The following is a 17,999-nucleotide window of genomic DNA, read 5'->3' on the forward strand; positions in this document are numbered from 1 at the left end:
AAACCTTCCAGAATTTTAAACCATCAAACACTTTATACCTCTGTCCCTCCCATCACCCTGGGCTGGAAATCCTCTGGTTACCAAAACCTGGAAGATCTTATACAGCATCTATGGGGATTTCACAGTCTGGCATTAAAAGGGTTAACACTGACTGCTTCAAATACCCCTAACACCCAATGTGCTGGCATTGTCCAAAGTGTTTTCTTTTCATTGTTCATCCTCCACCCATCGCGTCAATCGTCTAAAAGGAGACGCATTGATGCTGTTTGAACAGGCTCAGATTCTTGGCGTGCTTTTCGTTGGCTAATGTCACTGCTGTCTTAAAGGTGCTACTTGATGCTACAAACTCAGCTCTAATGTTGTAACATACATGTACATTGTTACCTCCAGCCAACAAGGTACAAAGTTATATTTACATATTTAATGCATGCTGACTGTAAAATCTTATCTTACTTCAGCAGTGCTTTGTATCTTACAGCAAGTTTTCAGAAGAAACATAAATTCTACGAGATTCTATTTTAACCTGTTGAGGATGAGTCCCGAGTATACACGGGCAAGTGTCAATGGGAAATGCGTGTTGCAGCAAAATCAAACCGTCCACAACGGGTTAATGAACCCTTTACAGACTGTTACTGATTGGACAGAGCATAAGATCCACAAGGCGTAGATACAAGTCATAGAAACAAATCATGCTAGTTTACATGTATTTATTGCAGCTAACCGAGAACCATAGGCACATAGAAAGCACAAATGCACACACAAGCACACACACAAACAAACACACAACAAACACAAACTGAAAACACAGCTAAATGAAATACTGAGAACTTTTAGCAGATTTTAACACAGAGTGAATTTAAGTTTCATTCATTTATATGTGAAGCATTCCGTATATTTTTGTGCTATGCTCAATTAAAATTTCTTGGCCAGAAAAAAAAAAAAGGATACTGGACATCAACAGACAGAGCAAAAGAAGATGACACCAACATCATGGCTTTATTTTGACTCTGTGGAGTAAAATACCCGTGGGGAGATGACTGGAGCATTCTACTTCTATCACACAACTCGCATTATCGTCTCTTTAGAATGTTTATCCCTCTCTCCTTGATGGATAGATGGCAATGAACGGCAACTGACAGTAAACGCACGCAGGAAACGGACCAGCCAGAATTCTTGGCATTCCTCCCAAACATCCATGCCTCCAGACTTTCACTCTTTACCTCCTCCTCTAGCCTATTTCTGGAACATGACGGAACGGGCTAGACAGCCTCGAAGAAAACTTGGAGATGTCAGAACTATGCCAGAAATGTCTTTGCCTAAGCCAACTTGATATCTGATCAAACTCAAGACTTCAATCTCAACAAACCACACAAGTCCAGAAATTCTATGTCATCTTTCATCTTTTTTCATCTAATCTCTGCATCATTCATCAGATGGACGACACAAGTTTCTTTTATATGTACTGTAAACATATTGATTTCCCACAATGGTCAATTTCTAATTGTGATGAAATATTCATCATCTTAACCCGTTGAGGACGAGTCCCGAGTATACTCGGGCAGGTGTCTATGGGAAATGCATGTTGTAGCAAAATGAAACCGTCCTCAACGGGTTAAAAAGACCATTATCATCACTGGCCTTTCAGAAACACACTCACAGTTTCAACTAAGATAGACACACACATACTCTGAGCAAAGGCAGTTGTGTCTGAACCTGCTATATCTGCATCACCCACAATTAAAAGCCTTCCTGAACATGACCAATACTTCTACTAATTATCTCTGCAAGTGCTTCCACACAGTACATGAACACTGCACAAGCAATTTCCTCAAACAACAACAACAAATGTATGAAAAACAATCTTTTTTCACTTGTATTAAATACAACATGACAAAAAAAAAATCAGTGCTGAAACTTGGACACTGTCAAATTTGCTGTTGTATAGAGTGTGAAACTGATGCTGGACTTAAAAACTAAAACAAATCAGAAAGTATCGGTACAGACTTTTCCATCATCTTCACAATTGCAAATCATATGACATCATATCAAACATATTCTTCCTCTTCATCTTTTACATTATACAGAACATTTTTATCCTTACATTCCTCATCATTATCATTAGCACCATAATCATAACCATTTTCTTCGATCAAAATCATAATCAGCATCACAAATCAATCTGAAGACTTAAATAACACATTCCTCATCCCATACCGCACAGTTATCACCTGAAAAATCCTTTTCTTATTATGGCCATCATACTTTCCACATATGTCTTCAATTTTATCATCACACTCACAATTATCATCATTAGTATACTTGACATTCATCCTAATCATGGTGGCAAGTGAAAATTGAAATGGAACAATAAAATGATGAAAAGCAGGAATCATTTCACTCACCTCTCAGAGTAGTCTTCTTCCTGGGCAAAGGTAATTCCTGAAACAAATAAACAGAAACATAACATTTATGTAAGTATAATATCAAGGCTAAACATATTTGAGCATATGACACATTTGAATGAAGAATTATCACCACCATCACTACTAATTTTGCTACTTTGATCATATGAACCACCCTGAATTTTTGACCAGTGACCTTGGTGGCATAATCACGTCTCTAATTTTATTTTTACTGAGAAGAAAGGACAAAGAACTGTCCTTGTGAATTAAAGTCAGCTCAGTCACAGCTGCCAGTAAATAACTGCAATACTGCCAGAGCCGACAAAATGAAGGTTTACTATACATGTACATTGGAATAGTTGTCAAAAATACTAGTGCCTGTGAATACTTCAAACTGAGAAGCGATGCCACTATCCACTATGTTCTTTCTTGATATGTACAGTAGGTCCAGGGCCTACATGTATAACGCTTCATATCGATCATTAATGCATATTGAATTTGGTCAGCCATTTTATTTCGTATATGATTGTATGTAGCTGGAAAATATTCATTGTTAATTAGTCACAATTCTGGGCCCCGTTTCATAAAAGATGTAAGGATGTCAAATCTAGCTGGAATGACAACTTCAAATAGCAACAGCCAATCAGGAAGCTGCATTCTTGTCGTTACCATGACAATTGTCATTACCATGACAATTGTCATTCCAGCAAGAGTTGTTATCATATCAGCTTTTTATGAAATGAGGCCCTGGTCTGTTTAATCTGTACAGTAGAATTCAGTGACCTGCACTCGAGCTTAAAAACACACAAACACACAAAAATGTGTGGGCGCACACACACACACTCATAAACACCCAATACTGTATTCATTGATGTAAATCTTTATGAATGGAAGGAGTTGATATTGCAGCATCTTTGAAAGTCAAAAATTCTTCTATAATAATGAAAATGTACATGTCTATGTAATAACGCATTACTATTATCTCTAAGTCTATGGTCACTCATTCATTAAACAGCATCGGGAAACTTTTCCAGCAAGGACATACACTAATGTATTACTAGAGACCAAAAAACAACTACAGCACCACGAAGAGACACAATCGCAACTAAAAAGATAAAAGTGATCACATTTGCATCAAGCCATTAACTTTTTCTTGAACTCCTTGGCACATTTTACACTGGACATAATTCTGTTTTTATGATTATCAATAAAGTGAATTGAATTGTAAATAGTATTTGATTTGTTTGCCACAGGTCAAATTTGAATTAGTTATACAGTAGCTGTAATGCATGATTAATGGATTCCCATATGCTATAACGTTCATGATGCATAATGACCTTTGCATTAATGGTCAGCACATCTTGGCTATGCACTAATTAAACGAGTCCAGCTCAGGGAGATGTTAAAGAAAAGGTCAGCAGACATACAGTAGCAAAGGATGCAAATGGTCAAGCATGGACATTAGTCCAGCACAAATGCAAGATGATAGCAAGGCATCGCCCGTACATTATGGGTGACATCCGAAGGCTGGAGAAACATGTGGGGGCAGTGTTCATGTCACATGACAAGTTTAAAAGACATCCTTTTCTGGTAGAAAAATGGATTTCCAATCATTACAGAAAGAATGGTACAAATATACTGTATGTTTGTGGTCATCTGTCACAGCATTATCTTCCATAAACCATTATGTGCAGTGATTTCCATTGCATGTAATGGATCCAAGTTGACTTTAAAGATGAAGGTGGATGTGATGCATGTTCATCATTTTGGGTTTTTTTTTATGTGTATGGGCATGATTTTCTCACAGAGCAATCTTTGAAGTATCAAATAAAAACAATAAATGCCCCATTACAAACAAACAACACTAGAATCTACAAGTAAGTTTATGTGTGCACCCACCTTAAAAAATCTTCACACAAGTCAGAAATTTGTATATACATGTACATGTACATATATCTTTTTCCAATATGTTATAAGCAGTACTTATACTTCATATTTGGGTTGTAACAGTTCATGGTTTACATTAGTTAGATTTGACACTTTAAACCTTGATGACCTGTTCGCAATGGGTAACCAATCACAAAATTAACGACAGCTGGTGGACCTATAATGAGCGACTCCGCAGCTGTCCTACATGTGAGATATGATAACCAGTCTCCTGCCCTTTCAGCACTGCACACATCTCAGCATGGATACATTGCATGTTCAGTTGGTGTCAAACCCTTTCTTCTGGCTAATGAGACACAGGCACTCATGGCGTCATTCAGCCGAGATGGTACCACCACGCGATTCATATGGCAAGCTTCCAAAGCTGGTATCGTATTAAGAAAGAGGACACTAGTATAGGACTTGCATATATCAAGTCATGGGCACTATAGCACAATATTGTACGTAAGCATGATGGAAAGTTTGCACTTCATCTAAATTTTTTACACTGTTTTGGGAGGCCATACTTTGTAACATCTCCAGAAACTTTGAAAGAAAGAATTCATTTTCTCTCAGGGACGGCCTTGGATCATGGTGTCATTGATGTATTGTCAGGCAATGTTTCATGGAGAAGATGTTTTAACAGTTCATGACTGGGGAGGGGGAGGATGGATGCTACATGTATAACTATAAGTCATATTGTACCATAAACAAGTTCCTGAAGTTAGGAAGTCATGACTTGAATGTTCTGTTGGCAGATTTCTTTTCAAATCTTTTTTTTTTTAAATCAAATAATTCCTACAGTAAAGAGAGGGAGACAGGCAAGTAACCTACATTTTGTATACTCGATGCATTTCATTGATAATAAAATGAAAACTATCTATCATTCACTGCTAAGCTCTAATTGAAATTATGGATTTTGTGAGGGAAATACAATGGAGTAGTAGAATCTCTTAGGGAGTACAGTGCCAAAGTAAGCATACTGGTAGCCCTTTCTATCCAAATCAAATCCCCTTCCCCAAGATACACTGGATTCACCAAGGTCTCAGTTTATATACGTACACCAGTGATACCATTTCCAATCTTCTAAGCACCCCTGCACTGTGGACAGGCACATGTATTACCCCACACTCCTATCACTACTGGTCTTTACTGGTATATATACCAGAGAGCCAGGGCATTGGTATGTCAGGAATTTATGTCAATTACCTCCACCCCAGTGCATAGGCCCCTCAGACATGTGTTAAGGTGGGCAGCGTTGAACAGCCGTACGTAGGGACGATTACGTCGTAGGGAGACTGGCGAACGCACGCCTGCTCATCTTTTACCGGTTTTTCGTAAGAAGCGCTCCCTGTCTCCGCCTCTGACGTAGGTTTCCCAGTTAAACACCAGTATCAACTGACCTATATGAGTGATGGTCCATGCATCCCTATGCTTTTGAATTGTTTTGTTAAGGTATGCAATGCCATCATAGATATATATTGTCATACATACACTGCACATCTACAGCTGTATTTCATTGAGACAGTATCATCACAATGAATATATGGACTACTGAAATGCAATATAATACTGTATGCATATGATGATCTTCAAATGAGTCTGTTATATGTTTTGATGTACACAAAGTACATTAACTGCGCAAACATTGTGATATAATGTATTGAGCTGTCTTTCATTGTGTGATCCCCTACTTGGAATGTTATTTTAATGATTATAAAAATCAGAGCAAAGAAGGATAATTATGATTTAATATTTGTATTTAATTTTGCAGATTACCATTACGATGATTACCATAAAATGGACTTATGTATCAATACTGGTAATAATATTATAATATCAAATATTATCTCATATTAGAAGGCCAAGAGCATATTAGCAACTTGACTGATAATCAAGTTCTAGACAAGTAATTCTAGCTGCGAAGGATAATCCAAAACGATACGGTGCTTGGAAGTTTGAAAGCAAGTTTGCCTTGGAAATAATATATCAGAAAACATGGGTCCTCTGCTTCAATAGAGGAAACACCTTCTTTGGAAATTCAAGGCCGAGAGGATTCTAAAGGAGAGTCCAAAGATTGATGTGACTGTCAGAATGTCATATCTCCCACGAGGCGAGCTCTATCTCAAGAATAGCTCAGACTAGACAGACGATGACTTCAAATCTAAACAAGATAGCTCACAGAGTTCCAAGACTGTGGAAGTCCTGGTGTCACATCACTAAGTCAACAAACCCGCTAGGACTGATAGGGCACATCAAGATTTGAGGCATACATTGTATAAACAAAGACATTTTTAGAATAGATCTGTGAAATAATCTTACCATTAAAAATAGCTTTGTATGTTTTTTTTTAATGCACTTTTAGAACAGATCTGTGAAATAATCTTGCCATGTCATACTGACCTTTAAGTGTTTTTCCTGACAACTATACAGTATATAAAGAGCACTCGAGTGCCATTAACTGAAGTACATATGGTGTAACTCATAAAGCTAGCAGAAAGTGTAGCATTTACATTGCATATTACTAATAACTGGGTACAGGTACAGCTGTACTGGTATTGTAAATTAAGAGTCTGTTGTGAATTGTCTTGTTACTAGCAGAAAAGTGTGAGCAAATAATTACAACTTGGGAGACGAAAGAATTGGCGTATACTATACAAATACAAGTATGAAGTGTCATTTGGGAGTTCTTGTTAATGGCAGAAAGGTGTATGCAGACAGTTCTTGGGAGTGGGGGAAGGGGGTACAGAGTTTCTCCAAAGAAAATCGTGGTGTACAATTATGTGTATATTGCATGTACACTATGTGTCTGTCTATGTGTCTGTGTTTGTACTGATTATGATCACTGGTTATTTTTCCTGTATTACTGTCATTATGCACAATATACACTGTACATGCATAGTGTACACATCTACTCAAGACTCTGTCTGTCCGTCCGTCTCTCTTTCTTTCTCTCTATCTGCTTTGTAGATACACCAATTTTGTCTCTCCTTGAATCATATGCCTGTCATGTACCAGAGATATGGATGATATCTCCTTTCGCTCATATAGAATGTTTCATTTTTGTTTTTCCTCTATTGTAAAGTCCTTCTCTTTTCTCTAGTTATTTTTCTCAATTTCCCTCTCTCATTCCTTCACTATCTCCCTCATATGTGTACACTATAGTACCCTACAAATGTTCTAGACATTACACTTCTTTTCATATCTTTTACCCTTTTCTCTCTCTCTCTCTCTCTCTCTTTATCTTCCTTATCTATCTCTCATTCATTCTCTTCTTTGCTTTGTTTAAATTCCCTTCTCTCTTCCTTTTGTATTGTTTCAAAGAGAGGTATAACACACAAGCTGATATGTCAGTAATATTTCCTATCCTTCTCTCACTCTCTACCTCTTTATCTCTCCTTCTGTTTCTCTACTTCACATTTCCGACCATTAACCCGTTGAGGACAAGTCCCGAGTATACTCGGGCAGGCGTCTATGGAAAATGCATGTTATAGCAAAATCAGTCTGTCCTCAACGGGTTAAAAGAAAACTAGACCAAGGAAAGAAGAAACACACAACCATGCACATGCTTAGTGTCACATAAAGTACAAATGAGAAGGTAAAATTTCTAAAGTTAACAAAACTATAAAACAAAACCTTCATGGCATAAAATGACATTGTCACATCCACTTTGCCCTACAAAAATAGGTTGTTAAATTGATGTGCTAAAAAAGGGATTGAAAAGCACACAATACACACACACACACACACACACACACAGACATACAATTTGTATATGATAAAAGGGCTCAATTACATACATGCCAATCTACAATTATGACATCTGCTGGAAGGCAACAACAGTTAATTTCTCAAGACTTTCAGTGGCAGCCTAGCAATTAGATAACTTCACACTTAACTAGATTGTAGATATTCAAGCTTTCATGCATCAGAGGTGTACACATGTACAAGTACACACATGCATTTGTGTATGTGTGTGTGTGTGTGTGTGTGTGTGTGTGTGTTGTGTTTTATTTGACAATGCCCATACCCCCACCCCCAAGATTTATACACATTCATGAAGCTACACTTGTAATTTGATGCAATGTCGTGTACAAGTTGTACAATCTAAATTTCATTCACTGTACAGAACATAAACAAAGAGCACATGGATACACCGTACTACCTCACTGCATTGCGTTTCAGTCGGTGAAATAAATGCTTTGAATGATGTTGTTTAAGCCAAAGTTCTCTCACCTCTCGACCTAAAACATAGCGGAGGATCCTAAACAAAATGAGAGTATGCTAACATCAAACTGACATTATATCTGAGGTAATAAAGGTACCACTGCCCTTGGGACTCAGGGACTCTCTTGACATATAATCACCAGATAATACTGAAAACAATTAAAACCAATCAAAAGATTTTTCAGGAAAAATTTCATTTTCAATGCTACAAATTGTACACCACTGGATAATTTTAGCTATTCATCTTTAATGTTTCTGATGCCTATTGTCTTTTTAAGTGACATCAGAAAAATAAGGGCATGATGATCCACTTATTGGTGCCCTTCTTTCGGCAAATTTGCCCCCACGAGGGAGCCCCCTATGAATGGTAGAAGCTGTCAGTCATTCTGGCTAGAGTTGTCCCCTTTCCAGACAGATCCCTCAACCAAGAATGTGCCTGTCGTGTGACTCATAAATACCGGCCAACTTTGTCCCTATCCTCCCCGCATTCCGTGCTTAATCTGACTGGCACGTACAGCTTGGCTCGGCCAGTCTGCGAAACTAAAGCAGCTCGTCCCACTTTATGGAAATGTACAAAAGCTTTTTCAATATCATGGGGGAGTGAGGGGGAGAAAGATAGGTAAATTTTGACAAGTTTTCTTTTTTTTTACTTTTTTTTTCTTTTTGCTGTCAAGCCTTTTAGAGGCATATCATTCAAATTTATCTAGCTAAGCATTCCTTGCCAGATTTTTGGGTTTCGTTTTCATTCCTTACAAAACTTTGCTCACATAAGAAAACTTGACATGATATGGCAAGAAGATATCTCTCATTGCCAACCTCCCCCCCACCAAAAAAAAAAATAATAATGATAGAAATTCTACAGAAAGAACAACTCGTTAATAATTGTCAACATCAACAGTTTCATAACTGCATTAATTGTTGTCCCTAAATATATGGTGTCATTTAAGGTTAATGTTATGCCTGTACATCACCTTCTGTGCTCTTCAGTGAATATTCATGATAAAGAAAAGTTAACATAGACCTGATTTGCACAAAGATGGGTCTTCGAGGATCGAAGAAATACAGGCTCAGACATCATGTGCCCCACTTTGAATGTCAAGAACACAACTGAGATAAGTGAGTTAGCAGAGAAAGCCATAAAATGTAGTTAGGACATCACTGAGATTTTTGTGGTTATGGTTAGCCAGTCTGGGCCTATGACAAAGGAGTGAAGGTATTTTTGAGGCGGGGTTGGAATCTTGTGCAACGACCCCAGCCAGCATCTCCCCGGCAGTGAAAGATGCCTTCCCAGTAGGGGGCTCCACCCTTACTGCTGGGGTCAGAGGCAACAATGAATTCTCCTTACAGCACAGTGCAGCATTAAGTCAAGATGAAGCATTTTTTTTCCCCTCACGGAAGCACTGGGTTAGATTAATTAAACAGGGCTGCCACATTCCTATATCAAAAGTCAGGGTGGTTCAATCAGGGAGATACTTGTATGGTACAGCTGTACCTGCATATTAACTGGCAAAAATGATTCCCAAACTGGGAAGATTTTTGGTTCCTTTCCTTTCATTTCATTTCATTTCATTTCATTTTACTTATTTTTCATTTCCAACAAACTTACATACATTTGTATAATCATTAATACAGCATGATTATATGAATAAAAACTACTTCGAATATTTACTTTCGTAAGAGAATTGTTTTATGATAAAAGTAACAAAATTTAAAATTGTGTTATGTGGAATTAATTAACATTGTATTAAACAATGTATAATAAGGAAGGCTGTTGGAACTGGAGGGGACTGCTAAAAAGCTTAGCTTGTACATCCCATCGGAAAAAGACCCACAGATCTATATTGTAAGCAACCCTGGCAGCTCATTAAAAAAGTAGGAATAAAAATCAAGATATGCAAAGAAAGTGAAATTTTCAGGAAGTCTTCAAGAGAATCAGATGTGTCACCTCTGCTGATCTTTTCTCTACCAAAGAACTTGGCAGAGACTTGCCAAGAAATCCCACTAGCACTAGGCTCAATCAGTGTGCCCCCTAAAACCTTGATAATAATGCAAGTTAGAGAACTCACTCAGTGCATAATCCTAAACACAGAATGCCATGACGGCATACAGTTTTGTAGGTACAAATAAATTGCATCATCCCCCATTAGTAATTAAATTTTTGCCGTAGCATCACTACAGTGTAGATGTATCTAAACATGTAGGTCATGGATACAAAATGTGTTACATATTTTCTATTTTCATTTCAGTTTTATTTAATTTCTCTTTTTGTTCACGTAATCAGTATTGAGGCTTTTACCTTTCATTGCATTAGACTACATAAATACGAGCATGTACAACTGGAGCTTGCTTTCTCTTAAGACAAATTGTGACCCGCTACAACAAAAGGATCCTAAAGTTGCTGACTGCCGAGCCGAGAAAATCGAGTTTAAAGTCACATCATCAAAATTGGTCAAAACAATCGGATTTCAGTTTTTGGCATAATTTTGTAGTCTAATGTTTTGTCCATCATCTGCCGAAATTTCGAAGCTAAATGATCAAAGGAAAGGCAAAAAATTAGCGTTTTTCTGGGCCATGATTTTCCGACTTTCAATGTAAGAGAAACGTGTCCGAGGATTTGGAATTAGCGCCACAGCTAGACTCCGCCCCTAGCAACGACGGAGTGATCTTATTGGTCAGTGCGTGGCATCCTGATTACTGATTGGTCGTGCTAGACCGCTGGCGCTAAGCTTGACTGAACATGGCGGAGGTCGCTAGGAGCGTGCCTTCTATTGTCAGGCGGTGAAAACTGTCTCGCCTCCCCATGACCATGATAGCGTTGGAAGGACAACTTTGAAGGCGTTTTTCTCGAAACTCTGATTTCCTCAACCACTTGACATGCGCTGATAAAATCATCGATATCTCCGCAACCGAGTACTTTTATGAGTTGTGCTATGTATGTAATTAAAGTAGAAGAGTACGGAAATAATATCATGCCATTTTCGGAAAATTGTCCTCCCCCGACTTTCGGATCCTTTTGTTGTAGCGGGTCACAATTGTATGTGTTCTACTTTAAGTACAACTGATGGATTTGGTATAAGCATTGCTTGGCAAAATGTCACATCAGACTTCATCCTCAGTAGATAGTTGAGCTAAAAATATTTGAGAATTCAAAATAAGGGGGGATGGACTCCACTAAGCCTATCCGGTAAGACTTAAAAGACTATTTATTAGGATGGAAGTAATCGACCTGTAATTCCCTGACAGCTTTGAGATGACTTTCACATCAGGGAATCTAAAATGTGTCAATGAATCAACTGCTTTGCTCCCTATGGCATCACAAAGTCCACCGATTACACGACACAGCTGTCAAAAGCTTAAAACCCCTTTTCATGACGCCAGCATCCTTGCCGCGGGAGTCATCCAGTGAACGATGGCGAGCGATCGTAAAGACATTCGGACATTCCAGCCGGGTCAGTCTCTGACGTGTTCGGCAACAAGGAACACACAACGTAGACAGGGGATGCTGCAAATCTTGCAGCAAACGTACATCTTTTGTAAAATGATGCTAGGATCTTGCTGAAGAAGGGATGAGAAGAAGAGATTGATACCACGCATGATGCATTGTGTAAGATGAAGCTCTTCATCTTACCAAGGGAAGGGAGGACTGTTATTATTATTATTGTAATCAAGTAGGTGTGAACTGGGGAAGTGATAATACACTGTTTGACAGTGTGCCGAATTGTTTAAGGCAGGGCATCATCATTCTATTTTTCTATTTTTTACCAACATTTTCTTTCTTCTCCCTCGCTCTGTACATATCAGTTGACAAGATTGTAGATACAGTTGTGTATATTTGTGTTTCCTTTTTCTTTCTAGCTATAATTTTTATTTTCTCTGTAAACACATGTTCTCCCCCCCCCCCCCGCGTGTATGAGGATGTCTTTTTATCATTCAGTATTTCATCTCATCTGCTATCCAATCATCAACTATCAACCCCCCCCCCCAACAAGTCAGAAAATCAAAAATACAACTCTGTACACTCGATTCTGATTGGCTGATACCTGATTTAAAGGACAAGTTCACCTTCATAAACATAAGGATTGAGAGAATGTAGCAACATTAGTAGAACACATTAGTGAAAGTTTGAGGAAAATTGGACAATCCGTTCAAAAGTTATGAATTTTTGAAGTTTTTGTGCAGTCACTGCTGGATGAGAAGACTACTACTTTGTATGATGTCACATGCGTAAAACAATGTAAGGAAAATATAAAGAGAATTTCACAAAATTTCATCTTTTAGAAAAAATACACATTCTCTTGATTCCTTACTGACATATGTTATGGGTAATATTATTTCCCCTGCCATTAAAAAGAGGTAAGTTAGAGCCCTTTTATTATGCGAAAAAATTGAAAATATGTTGATTTTTCTTTATATTTTCTTTATACTGTTGTACGCGTATGAAATCACAAGCTGTAGTAGTCTCCCCATCCAGCGGTTCCAAAACCAAAATTTTAAAAATTCATAACTTTTGCATCGATTGTCCAATTTCCCTCAGATGTGTTCTACTAATATTGCTGCATTCTCTCAATCCTTATGTTTACGAAGGTGAACTTGTCCTTTAAGTTTGATTATCTGACTTATCATATGTTTGATTGTATCTTTTTTTATGCCACAGGATCTAATCATTCATCTCAAGAACAAACTGCTAGAATGCGTTGTCTTGGTTTCCCGTCTTACTCCATCCTAGCTACTCCTCCACCCGCCCCTCCCCTCCCCTTCTCTCCTCTCCTCCTCTCCTTCCCCCACCCCTTCTTTTCAAATCCATCCCCCCTTCACCCATCTCAGCGATACAACATGGAAGACAGGGTAAACATCCAGCTACATGCAGATACCACCAATAATAGCCGAGCTGTTTAGATAGGGATGATTAATGTTGACGGAGACGAATGATCCATTCTGTGCCTGCCGTAGGCATTACATCACCTGACAGCTACTTGGAGAAGGGGATACCAATGTCTAGGGGAGTAAGTAGAATGTTACCTGAAATGTACCCTAACCATCATCCTCTTCAAATGTCCTGTAAGTGAGATCTGGGTCCCATTTCATAAAAGATGGTTAGAACAGCAACTTCTACAACAGCAACTCGTCAGCTGAGAATGAGAAGGGCATTAAGCTGCCTCAAACACTATGGGTTTAGTGGCAACTTAACGCCCTTTTCATTGTCACCTGACGAACTTCTTGTTGCAACAACCAATCAGAAAGCAGCTTCCTTGTCATTGCCATGACACTGCATTGCCATTCTATTATCCAAAGTTGCTATTATGGCAACTGTTTTGTTTTGTTTTTCATGAAATGGGGCCCTGGTATGTACAGTGTATCTAGTCTCAGGCATTCAAGGGCTATGAATTTAAGTATTCAAATGATAACTATATGTATACTGTATAAAATTGTACATGTACAGCTCCTACACATGAACTCTCACCTTGAGAACTTTAAAATGCCTTGAACAAAGAAAAATGCTATTCAAAAATGGAACCTCTTTGACAGAGTGATATTTCAAATTAAACTTCATGTATCACAACTACAATGTACGTATGTAGGTACACCTTTGTAAGCAACTTTTACTTGTTTTTCATTTTATAATAATTTTCACTCAGCCTTTGAAAATACCATCATATAATTATAGTTTCAGTCCCGTCTCTGTATAAAAAGATGCATACCTGAAGTCCTTTCAGCATGACTTCATCTTTAATCCTACTCTGTACTTGTACTGTAAAATGTAAGGTACTCTATTAAAGTAGAAACAGAGACTGCCCTATGGACTAACAGACACCCTCGGAAATATGATAAGACAGCCTGAAACCAAGGCTAAACAACCACAGCTACTAGAAGATACTTGACACAGCTTCCAGCTCTCCGGAGCATTCCTCTGGGGTCACCAAGGTAGCGTGATTGGAACCAGGGGAGGTAATTGTCATTACACAGGATTAACCCAGGACGCCGATAGATTACGCTGGGTTTGAGGTGACGAAAAGGAGCCCCTACTTCTTGCTGAAGTATGATTTGATATCATATTTCAAAACTGTGCATCCGCGACAGTGACAATGCATGTACAGCGTTTTATACCATATACATTGTACATGTACATAATTATACTTGTATAGAGGTGTGCTGAATTATTCGTCAGGAGCATATGAAAAGACCTACGATCAAATATGATAGGCTGGTGAGGGTAAGATTTGCAGCAATGTTGCATCTTGGGGAATTAATCCCCCATTGCTATCATTTCTTTGTCATAGTTTTACACATTTTGATACACTCTCAAACCTTTCAACATTTGCGCATTACAGTACATGCATCTATCATGGCACAGGATAAACTACATGAATTACTCTATATTCAAAATAGGGAAAAAAATAAGAAAGAAAATATGCTGGAAGGTTTTAGAATTTCTGCATGAAAAAAGAATATCAGCACTAAATTTATCATCTCTGCAATAGGCCTAACAGCAAGTTTAAAAAAAAAAAAGCTTTCACATTGATCCATGCAAATTTGGGTTAAGATTCTGATTCCACACGCACCTAGTGTACAGTTGGTATACATGTACACACTATAGCTGACTCAGACATTAAGGAGATGGTATAGTATTGGTGGAGATGAGGATTGGGCTTTTAACTTTCTGCAAGATACCAAGAAAACACTTGTAAAATAATATAGAGCATATCACTCTTAAGAGAAATTCAAGGTTTATTAGATGAAAATCGGTTTTGGAGGGCTGAGGGCTGGGTCCAACCTTTCATTAGGATTGCTGCTCTGCTTTTCAATATCTCAGCCATTTCAAAACCAATTTTCATCAAATAAATGTTTAATCTCTCTTGGAATTACATGCTCTTTCATATTTCATAAGAGGGTTCTCATTATCTCACCAAAAAATTTTAGAAACTGAGGTTAGGTCTCAACCAAAACTATACGATCCCTTTTAAGGTGCATATTTGGGACTAAGACTTCATCAAGAGGTGGTGGTGGGTGGTGGGGGGGGGGGGGGCAGGGGTGTTGGGTTTGCGGGGATTGGTGTCTGAAGTATCATTGGTGGTCCAAACTGCTGTGTTCCTGTAATTATCTGTACCTGCTTTGTGTAAAATGTGGTCTCACGGTCTACAGGCAAAGAGTTAATGAACTGCAAAATACACACAACTAATCTAGCAGCAGTGCTGGTGACACAAATCAATTGAACTAGTAGCTTCTTTTTTTCACACCAAGGAAGCAAAATCCTGAGAGAGTGAATTTATTCTTCTTCTCTTTTTTTTTTTTTTTTTTGCCTTTTTTTTTCTGCCAACTTATTTTTTGGTCTTGTAAATCTGCATAGTGGTATTACAGTTCATTTTGCAGACACTCAAAGAAAAAAAAAATCATGCTTAGCTTTCATGCATTGACTGCACAAAATGTGATTATTCTGTTAACTTTACTTTAAAGACGCTGTTTATCAAAAGTCTTATTCAGAACTTTTATTCTTTTCTCCTTTGTCCTCCATCAACTTTATATACACCACAGCAAAGAATTCTTTTTCCAGCACAGCTGTCTTTGTGAAAGTCAAATTTCATTTCAATAACTTGATTTGTGTGCTTTGACAAGAATTACAAAGAAAACGACAAGTCCACATTAAGCATGCAGGTAAAGACAAAATACTGAAACACGAGAGAGAAAACAGTTTGGAAAACCAAAAGATAACTCAGACAAGCCATATATGATATTAAGTATCAATGTTTGCATTTATTGTTCTACAAGTGGCATGAAAATCAACAGTCCAAATTTCTTTCTTTTTTTGTAACCTTTGTTCTTTTTTTTTTTGCGTTACATACGTCTTTGTTTTTTTGCGTTACATACATTACGTCCTTTTTTTGTTTGTTTGAGGAAATTTAAACTCATCTTGGACTGTTGACCGACCTGATTTTGACAAATAATTTGAATCTTTATAATTTGTCGACACTGTAACTGAGTATCCTCACACATAGCCCATTTGAGGATCTGATCTTCTATACCGTACAACTTTGTAAAGTACACATTCATGTATATTGTACAGTACCATGCCATTATTTACAATCCAAGCACAGAAAAAAAAAAGACAAGAAGGGCATACCTACAATTTTTAAACACTTCAACATCTTTTTGAAAATAAGTAAAATTAGACTATGACATAAGGTCGCAAATACACATCCATCATATATGCTAAGCTTTGATTGATGGCATATCTTGCTAATGAGCAAGATTACCAAACTCAACCAAAAAAAAAGTAATAATAATGTGTGTTCTTACTTTCTTCATCAGCCACTTATCTTCTTTAGTTGCTCCTATTGATTTCCCTCACATAGATTCATGCAATACACATATTCATAGCATTCTAGGCATTGAGTTGTAAATTTCTATTTTTTTTTTCTTCCGTTTTTTCATTCTTTTTCATTGCAAAGGTTGCATTTTTTTTTTCATACTATATTGAACAAGTATGTTTTATTTTATTTGGCAAAGGGAGGGGGCCAGTTCTGGTCTGAAGCAATAATCGAATAGAGGTAAAGGATGAACAAAAATATAGGACTGCACAGCAAAACTACATCATGTGAATACAAGGTATATAATATTCAGGATGCATGTATACCATACGTCGGCAGAGGATGACAGTAATGCATGGGTGTCGCTGGATAATGGTTAGGGTTCAAGCCAGATGAAAAACTATATAAATATATATTTTCTGCATTTCTGGCATGGACATTTCAAACACTGGAACATTTCGAACACCCAGAAAGCAAGGCAAGCTCGATATCATATATTTGTAGGGTGTGTGTAGCATGTACAATACATGATGACCAACTATTCAATCATGATATCTTTGGATTGCAAGTGATGTACAGTGTAAAGGCACACCTGTACTTTGCACAGATATACTGTAAATTTGCACAGCAGGGAAATATTACAGACAAGTATCATCCTCTTTTGAGTTCCTTTGCATTGTATAAACGTGGCAAAGAATTATGCGTGTAAAGATTTTCCTAATATCATGATCTTTTAAGTTTTGATTCAAATAGATATTAATACCTACCAGCACATATTTGTACACATTCACCTTTACTCACACAACATGTTGCACATCGGTCATTTGATACAGATTTTCACAAGTGATGTTCACCAATAGAGAAACATATTCTGATAACTTTTTGCCTCCAAAAATGGACATTTCCAACACACCTGCTGTATGACATATCCAGTTCCAATGAAGAATTATTAAACATACAGATAAATCAGACCATCACCTCATGAGAGAAATCTAACAAGTGAATAAAGCTGCATGACATCTTGTTTTCTGCCAAGCAAATGAGGAAGTTTTACCAGCTAAGATGATTATATGCATACTGTAGTTCTTGGTCTTCTGGTCATTTCATTTTCAAAACATTCTTCAAAACATGATGGCAAGGG

At 37.6% G+C, this 17,999-nt stretch overlaps 1 protein-coding gene across 1 annotated transcript in view; it reads right to left on the minus strand.

The window, feature by feature from the left end:
* LOC140245285 (titin-like) overlaps positions 1-17,999 on the minus strand; it is a 240,109-nt gene that overhangs the window by 62,081 nt on the left and 160,029 nt on the right. Inside the window, exon 70 of the mRNA XM_072324869.1 lies at positions 2,403-2,439. Within this exon, the coding sequence (XP_072180970.1) occupies positions 2,403-2,439 (37 nt within the window). The remainder of the gene's footprint in view (positions 1-2,402; positions 2,440-17,999) is intronic.

Source organism: Diadema setosum, chromosome 22 (genome assembly GCF_964275005.1).
Source record: "Diadema setosum chromosome 22, eeDiaSeto1, whole genome shotgun sequence".
NCBI classification, from domain to species: Eukaryota; Metazoa; Echinodermata; class Echinoidea; order Diadematoida; family Diadematidae; genus Diadema; species Diadema setosum.